Genomic DNA, 9372 nt, shown 5'->3' on the forward strand with positions numbered 1-9372 from the left:
GGCTGTTCTGAAGCTGGCTGTGGCCCGTTCTTTCTGATGTCACTTCCTCTCCGAACTCAGTTTGTAAACGATCAATGAGTCCATACAAAGCTAAGAGCCGGGAGATTCCAGAAATAGACGGCGCACTTACCCGTGTAAAATATGGTCAGAGGAGGGGAACCTTAAACGATGATTTAGTGTGGCTGAAACGAGGCTTAGGCTAAATAATTATTCATTTAAGGGGTTATCTGGCTTTTGATTGATTGATTGATTGAGACTTTTATTAATAGGTTGCACAGTGAAGTACATATTCCGTACAATTGACCACTAAATGGTAACACCCCAATAAGTTTTTCAACTTGTTTAAGTCGGGGTCCACTTAAATTGATTCATGATACAGATATATACTATCATATATACTATCATCATAATACAGTCAACACACAAGATAATAACATTGAATTATTTACATTATTTACAATCAGGGGTGTGGAGGGGGGTGGGGGGGGTATGGACATCAAGTAGTGGACATAGAGAGAGAGAGAGAGAGAGAGAGAGAGAGGGAGAGAGATCAGAAGGCAAAAGAAAAAGTATCTGCATTTGATTGTTTACATTTGATTATTAGCAATCCGGGGAGGGTGTTAGTTTAGGGTTGTAGCTGCCTGGAGGTGAACTTTTATTGCAGTTTTGAAGGAGGATAGAGATGCCCTTTCTTTTATACGTGTTGGGAGCGCATTCCACATTGATGTGGCATAGAAAGAGAATGAGTTAAGACCTTTGTTAGTTCGGAATCTGGGTTTAACGTGGTTAGTGGAGCACCCCCTGGTGTTGTGGTTATGGCGGTCATTTACGTTAAGGAAGTAGTTTGACATGTACTTCGGTATCAGGGAGGTGTAGCGGATTTTATAGACTAGGCTCAGTGCAAGTTGTTTAACTCTGTCCTCCACCTTGAGCCAGCCCACTTTAGAGAAGTGGGTAGGAGTGAGGTGGGATCTGGGGTGGAGGTCTAGAAGTAACCTGACTAGCTTGATGTAGACATGGCCTAAGAGGGATGTTTGGACGGTGGAATGGTTGAAGTGGGTTGAAAAATGTGGGAGGAGTAGTCGCATGAGAAAAGGGGGAAAATAGGGTTTGGAAAACCGAGAATTCTGGGAATTCCTGGAATTTTTTTGAACTTGGAAAAATGATAGTTTGAATGTTCAGGATAAGTGGAATGTGTTGAAGGTGGAATGGTTTCAATCGGTTGATAAATGTGGAAACGGTGGAAGTTTGAAAAACGGCCAATTCATTTTGAATGGGAAAAATGTCCCGGAAAACCTGGAATTCTGGGAAATCTGGAAATTTGGGGAATTTGTCAAGGGAAAGCCCGCGATTCCCGAATAGGCTGAACAGTTTGAAGTTGAAACAGTTTGAATCGGATGAAAAATGTGTAAGGTAGAGCGCGCCAAAATCTGGAGAAGAAGAAGAAGAAGAAATAGATTAATTTTAGTGTAGAAAAACCATGTGTGTGAATTCACACAACTAACTCTAGTATTTGTAAACAACAGCTGACATATTTGCAAGTTCTTCCTTCCTGACAACAGCACCCTCTGCTGGTAGCTTCTAACTATTGCGCACCATTTCCTGCCGTGGCGCTCACAAACTCCAAAAATAACCTTAATCCGATTATGCAGATCATTAACGTCTCGATGTCTTTCTTTTCAGTGTACATGCCCGACGATGAAGACGCCACCCTTCAAGACGCCGTCACGGAGGAAGACTGCGAGACCGACGCTCTGACGGAGGAAGAATGCTCGGAGAAGACCAGCCCCAAAGTGTCGGAGGACCGCGAGCTGGACAACAGGAGCAGTAACAGTTACAGCAACCAGAACTCTCCAGCCAGCCTCCTGTCCATCCAGGAGGCGGAGCTAGAGTCGCACCTCAGCGACACATGTGACAGACTCTCTGACTTCAAGAACTTAGAGGTCCTTCAGGACGATGAGGGTTGCAAGCGCAAGGACGAGACGGGCAGCAGCTTGCAGAAAATGCGTGCGGCGTATGCAAACTTACTCTCGGACTCCTACTGGACGGCAGTGGGGACGGACTTGAAAGCGGGTAAAACCACCAGCAAAGCCAACTGCGACAGCACCAACGGCAGTGCCAAGAGTGACTTCGACTGGCACCAGGACGCGCTGTCCAAGACCCTGCAGCACACGCTGTCCCCGAAGCCTATGTCCAAACCCAATTTGTTCAGTTCCGTGCACCTGTACCGGCAGAGCAGCAAACCCTGCGGCTCGGTGTTCACGGGCGCCAGTCGCTTCCGCTGTAAGGACTGCAGTGCCGCTTACGACACCTTGGTCGAGCTGACGGTCCACATGAACAAGAGCGGGCACTACCACGACAACAACCACAGCAAAGAAAACACTTCGTCTGCCTCGTCGTCTAAGTCGAGGAAGCGTAGCTTGCAGGATTTGGAAGGGAAGGAGGACGCACAAAAAGTCTTAAAGTGCATGTTCTGTGGTCATTCCTTCGACTCGCTCCAGGATTTGAGCGTCCACATGATCAAAACAAAGCATTACCAAAAAGTGCCTTTAAAAGAGCCAATCCCAGTCCTCACCCAGAAACTGCTGCCACCTTCAAAGAAGCGGGCCTTCGAGAGCGCCAGGCCGTGTTCCCCGGACTCTACCACAGGGGTGGCCGGGTACGGCGACCCCCAGCGAACCGGTGCTGCGTCCAACGGCAACAACAACCGCTACGGCTATCAGAACGGCGCCAGTTACACGTGGCAGTTTGAGACGTGCAAGTCTCAGATCCTGAAGTGCATGGAGTGTGGCAGCTCCCATGAGACCTTGCAGCAGCTCACCACGCACATGATGGTGACGGGACATTTCATCAAAGTCACTAACTCCGCTTCCAAGAAGGGCAAACAGCTGGCGCTCGACCCCTTGGCGGTGGAAAAGATCCAAGGGTTAGCCGAGCCCCCTTCTGAAGCTGATGAAGACAAGATGTCTCCTAAGAACGTCTCCCCTGGAGGTAGTGAGGGGGACGCGGAAGAAGGTTCCTTCAAAGCAGACGAAAGTGAAGCGAAAGAGGAAAAGCTGGAGAGCAAAGATCAAAAGACAGGAAACTTTAAGTACCCTTATCTCCGAGAGGAAGATCTAGAACAGGATTCTGGCGGAGGCGGGGACATCCTTAAGTCTTTAGCCAACACGGTGGCGTCGGCCATCAACAAAGCACAAACAGGAACACCGAGCTGGAGCGCCTACCCGAGCATCCACGCCGCCTATCAGCTTTCTGGCATCATTAACAGCGTCCCCGTCTCGGCCTCCGCGTCACTGCTCACTCAGCTCAAGCCGGCGTTCAACAACCAAAAGCTGCGGCCAATCGCCCCTAAGGGACATAACCACGAAGCTGCGGACCTGGACCATAAGGACAGCGACGTCAAACAAGATGCGATCGGTGAGGGCAAAGCCGGCCCGGGTCCAAAGCTGGATCTGATGGACACAGACGACAGTGACTGTCAGGAGGACTCTTCCTTCTCGTCAAAACCTGACGGAAGCGAGGCGGTCAAAGCAAAAATGAGCCCAGATTTCTCTGACGGAGGCAAGACTCTGAGCCCCGACGCTCTGGATCTCCTTGCCGTAAACCCTCTCAGCGCGCTGCAGTCAGTCCTGAACAATCACCTCGGCAAAGCCAATAAGCCCAAGAACTCACGGTTAGAGAAACTATCTTCCCACGCTCACTCCATTTTTGTGAATCAGAAGCCAACGCTAATACTCGCTAACGTTGCGAGGAATAAGCCGAGAAATAGCTTTCTCTTTGCAAGGGATGACCAGCCCATAGACCTGACTAAGTCCAAACACAGCAAGCCGAGGCCCTCGCTGCCCGCCAAGTACGCTCTGTCTGACATCGCTGACATGGTCAAAGTTCTCCCCAAAGCCACTACGCCAAAACCCCCCGTAACTTCCAGACTCCCCGCCATGAAACTGGAATCCGACGTCAGGCTCTTCGAGGACGTCTCCGCCGAAGTTTACTCGGTCCACAAGCGCAAGGGCCGCCAGTCCAACTGGAACCCTCGCCACCTTCTCATCCTGCAGGCTCAGTTCGCTTCCAGCCTCTTCCTCACCTCGGAGGGCAAGTACCTGCTGTCCGACCTGGGCCCTCAGGAGCGCATGCACATCTCCAAGTTCACCGGCCTCTCCATGACCACCATAAGCCATTGGCTGGCCAATGTCAAGTACCAGCTGCGCAAAACCGGCGGCACCAAGTTCCTGAAGAACATGGACACGGGACACCCGGTCTTCTACTGCAACGACTGCGCGTCGCAGTTCAGGTCGCCGGCCGCCTTCATCGCCCACCTGGAGTCGCACCTGGGCTTCCAGATCAAAGACATGTGCAAGATGGCCGTGGAACACCACGGCAAGGCGGAGGAGGCTGAGCTCCCCAAGGCGCTCGGCGCCCGGGCGTCCGAGACCGCGCTCCCGGACGAGGACGCCGACTCCAAGTTCAAATGTAAGCTGTGCTGTCGGACATTCGCCAGCAATCACGCCGTCAAGCTCCATTTGAGTAAGACGCACAGCAAGTCCCCCGACAACCACTCGCAGTACGTGGAGATGGACAAGGACTAGTTCTGGGCACACTTTTATTTATGGAACACAAAACACGGGTCGGACATTTCTACTCCCCCCCCCCCGCCCCCCCACGCCCGCAGTTAGCGTCGTGTAGTGCGCCTCGTGACCATTAATTCCACCAGCGCTTGAAGAAACTGAAACGCTGACCTTTGCATGACTACTATTTATTATTTGTATGGACTGTACTTTGAAGGCCACGTCATGGTAAATATTTGGAATACACACCACAAATATTTGGAATACACACATCTGACACAGCCGCCATGCTTCCGGACGCCATAATAGAGAGAGATAAAAAAAAAAAAAAAAGCACTTTAATAAATGTTTAATCGGCAATTTGGATTCTCGGAAAGAAGCGAAACTATTTAGACGGAAAAAAAAAAACATGCAAGAAAAACCTGTGATACCTGCACCTTTTTTTACCTGTTCAAATAAAGACTTAACATTTGATAACAGCTTGTCTTCTCTTTTTAAGGCATTGATTGATTGATTTGTTTACAGGCGCCCCCTAGTGACTTTTATAAGGTGGTGCGACAGCAATATGTGTTTGTATTTTGAAGAGAAGAGACCACACCGAAGCTGGGCAAATATTTTGAATCGGGGGGCCACAATGAGAGAAAAAAATGTGTCTGTGTGTGTATAAATGATACGTACACATTTAGCCGTACAAATCTACTGTACGGTATGTGTGTTTGGGTCCCTTTTTTCCAGGAACACCAATACCAAAAGTCAAAGTGTCCGATTTCTAAACAAGTTATGACAGACCACCTCAAAAAAACAGAATGGAATTTTACTGTTTTTTACTGAATGGGACACCCAAAATGTAGTTGAAAATAAAGAAAGTGGGATTTACAATATTAACTATGAACAATAAAACACTGAATATTAACAACATATGAACATATTTTCAAGAAAATCAAGAAAAACAACAAAAATGTAAAAAACAGCAAAATATGAATTTAATAAAAACCTACGATATATTATCACGTATAAATCTGCTTCTGTATCTCAGTACAGTATGTGTGTTTGGGTCCCTTTTTTCCAGGAACACCAATACCAAAAGTCACAATGTCCGATAGAGTTCTAAAAAATTATGACAAACCACCTCAAAAAAATGGAATGGAATTTTACCGTTTTTTACTGAATGGGACACCCAAAATGTACATGAAAATAAAGAAAGTGGGATTTACAATATTAACTATGAACAATAAAACACTGAATATTAACAACATATTTTACTTCTCAGACCAGCTCCTCCATAGACATCTTTTACAATCAAGAAAAACAACAAAAATGTAAAAAAAACAGCAAAATATGAATGTAATAAAAATCTGCAATATGATATATTATCACGTATAAATCTGCTTCTGTATCTCAGTACAGTATGTGTGTTTGGGTCCCTTTTTTTTCAGGAACACCAATACCAAAAGTCACGACGTCCGATAGAATTCTAAAAACGTTATGATAGCCCACCTCAAAAAAAACGGAATGGAATTTTGCCGTTTTTTACTGAATGGGACACCCAAAATGTACATGAAAATAAAGAAAGTGGGATTTACAATATTAACTATGAACAATAAAACACTGAATATTAACCACATATGAACATATTTTCAAGAAAAACAACAAAAATGTAAAAAACAGCAAAATATGAATGCAATAAACACCTACAATAAGATATATTATCACGTATAAATCTGCTTCTGTATCTCAGTACAGTATGTGTGTTTGGGTCCCTTTTTTCCAGGAACACCAATACCAAAAGTCAAAATGTCCGATTTCTAAACAAGTTATGACAAACCACCTCAAAAAAACAGAATGGAATTTTACCTTTTTTTACTGAATGGGACACCCAAAATGTACACGAAAATAAAGAAAGTGGGATTTACAATATTAACTATGAACAATAAAACACTGAATATTAACAACATATGAACATATTTTCAAGAAAAACAACAAAAATGTAAAAAACAGCAAAATAAGAATGTAATAAACACCTACAATATGATATATTATCACGTATAAATCTGCTTCTGTATCTCTGTACAGTATGTTTTGTTTGGGTCCCTTTTTTCCAGGAACACCAATACCAAAAGTCAAAATGTCCGATTTCTAAACAAGTTATGACAGACCACCTCAAAAAAACGGAATGGAATTTTACCGTTTTTTACTGAATGGGACACCCAAAATGTACACTAAAATAAAGAAAGTGGGATTTACAATATTAACTATGAACAATAAAACACTGAATATTAACAACATATGAACATATTTTCAAGAAAATCAAGAAAAACAACAAAAATGTAAAAAACAGCAAAATATGAATGTAATAAACACCTACAATATGATATATTATCACGTATAAATCTGCTTCTGTATCTCAGTACAGTATGTGTGTTTGGGTCCCTTTTTTCCAGGAACACCAATACCAAAAGTCACAATGTCCGATAGAATTCTTAACAAGTTATGACAGACCACCTCAAAAAAACGGAATGAAATTTTACCGTTTTTTACTGAATGGGACACCCAAAATGTACACGAAAATAAAGAAAGTGGGATTTACAATATTAACTATGAACAATAAAACACTGAATATTAACAACATATGAACATATTTTCAAGAAAATCAAGAAAAACAACAAAAATGTAAAAACCAGCAAAATATGAATGTAATAAAAACCTACAATAAGATATATTATCACGTATAAATCTGCTTCTGTATCTCAGTACAGTATGTGTGTTTGTGTCCCTTTTTTCCAGGAACACCAATACCAAAAGTCAAAGTGTCCGATTTCTAAACAAGTTATGACAGACCACCTCAAAAAAACGGAATGGAATTTTACCGTTTTTTACTGAATGGGACACCCAAAATGTACACGAAAATAAAGAAAGTGGGATTTACAATATTAACTATGAACAATAAAACACTGAATATTAACAACATCTTTTACTTCTCAGACCAGCTCCTCCATAGACATCTTTTACCATCAAGAAAAACACAACAAAAATGTAAAAAACAGCAAAATATGAATAATAAAAACCTACAATATGATATATTACGTATAAATCTGCTTCTGTATCTCAGTACAGTATGTGTGTTTGGGTCCCTTTTTTCCAGGAACACCAATACCAAAAGTCACCATGTCCGATTTCTAAACAAGTTATGACAAACCACCTCAAAAAAAACGGAATGGAATTTTACCGTTTTTTACTGAATGGGACACCCAAAATGTACACTAAAATAAAGAAAGTGGGATTTACAATATTAACTATGAACAATAAAACACTGAATATTAACAACATATGAACATATTGTCAAGAAAATCAAGAAAAACAACAAAAATGTAAAAATCAGCAAAATATGAATGTAATAAACACCTACAATATGATATATTATCACGTATAAATCTGCTTCTGTATCTCAGTACAGTATGTGTGTTTGGGTCCCTTTTTTTCAGGAACACCAATACCAAAAGTCACGACGTCCGATAGAATTCTAAAAAAACGTTATGATAGCCCCCCTAAAAAAAACGTAAAGGAATTTTACCGTTTTTTACTGAATGGGACACCCAAAATATACACGAAAATAAAGAAAGTGGGATTTACAATATTAACTATGAACAATAAAACACTGAATATTAACAACATATGAACATATTTTCAAGAAAATCAAGAAAAACACAACAAAAATGTAAAAAACAGCAAAATATGAATGAAATAACCTACAATATGATATATTATCACGTATAAATCTGCTTCTGTATCTCAGTACAGTATGTGTGTTTGGGTCCCTTTTTTCCAGGAACTCCAATACCAAAAGTCACAATGTCCGATAGAGTTCTAAAAAATTATGACAAACCACCTCAAAAAATGTAATGGAATTTTACCGTTTTTTACTGAATGGGACACCCAAAATGTACACGAAAATAAAGAAAGTGGGATGTACAATATTAACTATGAACAATAAAACACTGAATATTAACAACATATGAACATATTTTACTTCTCAGACCAGCTCCTCCATAGACATCTTTTACAATCAAGAAAAACAACAAAAATGTAAAAAACAGAATAATATGAATAATAAACACCTACAATATGATATATTATCACGTATAAATCTGCTTCTGTATCTCAGTACAGTATGTGTGTTTGGGTCCCTTTTTTTCAGGAACACCAATACCAAAAGTCACCATGTCCAATAGAGTTCTAAAAAAAACGTTATGATAGACCACCTAAAAAAAACGGAATGGAATTTTACCGTTTTTTACTGAATGGGACACCCAAAATGTACACAAAAATGAAAGTGGGATTTACAATATTAACTATGAACAATAAAACACTGAATATTAACAACATATGAACATATCTTCAAGAAAATCAAGAAAAACACAACAAAAATGTAAAAAACAGCAAAATATGAATGTAATAAAAACCTACAATATGATATATTATCACGTATAAATCTGCTTCTGTATCTCAGTACAGTATGTGTGTTTGGGTCCCTTTTTTTTCAGGAACACCAATACCAAAAGTCACAATGTCCGATAGAGTTCTAAAAAAAATTATGACAAACCACCTCAAAAAATTTTATGGAATTTTACCGTTTTTTACTGAATTGGACACCCAAAATGTACACGAAAATAAAGAAAGTGGGATTTACAATATTAACTATGAACAATAAAACACTGAATATTAACAACATACGAACATATTTTACTTCTCAGACCAGCTCCTCCATAGACATCTTTTACAATCAAGAAAAACACAACAAAAATGTAAA

The 9372-nt window shown here is 41.3% G+C and overlaps 1 protein-coding gene across 1 annotated transcript; it reads left to right on the forward strand.

Moving 5' to 3' along the window:
• Positions 1-1608: 1608 nt before the first annotated feature.
• On the forward strand, positions 1609-5518 carry LOC133647718 (teashirt homolog 2-like). Its single transcript, XM_062043403.1, has one exon. It carries the CDS (start codon positions 1647-1649, stop codon positions 4584-4586), a length of 2940 nt encoding a protein of 979 aa, XP_061899387.1. The 5' UTR covers positions 1609-1646; the 3' UTR covers positions 4587-5518.
• Positions 5519-9372: the final 3854 nt, after the last annotated feature.

The sequence above is a fragment of the Entelurus aequoreus genome, linkage group LG04, assembly GCF_033978785.1.
Source record: "Entelurus aequoreus isolate RoL-2023_Sb linkage group LG04, RoL_Eaeq_v1.1, whole genome shotgun sequence".
In the NCBI taxonomy this organism is placed as follows: domain Eukaryota; kingdom Metazoa; phylum Chordata; class Actinopteri; order Syngnathiformes; family Syngnathidae; genus Entelurus; species Entelurus aequoreus.

Bases quoted from the DNA above. Each gene is read 5' to 3' on its own strand.
- LOC133647718 (XM_062043403.1), top strand. From the start codon at position 1,647: ATGCAGATCATTAACGTCTCGATGTCTTTCTTTTCAGTGTACATGCCC.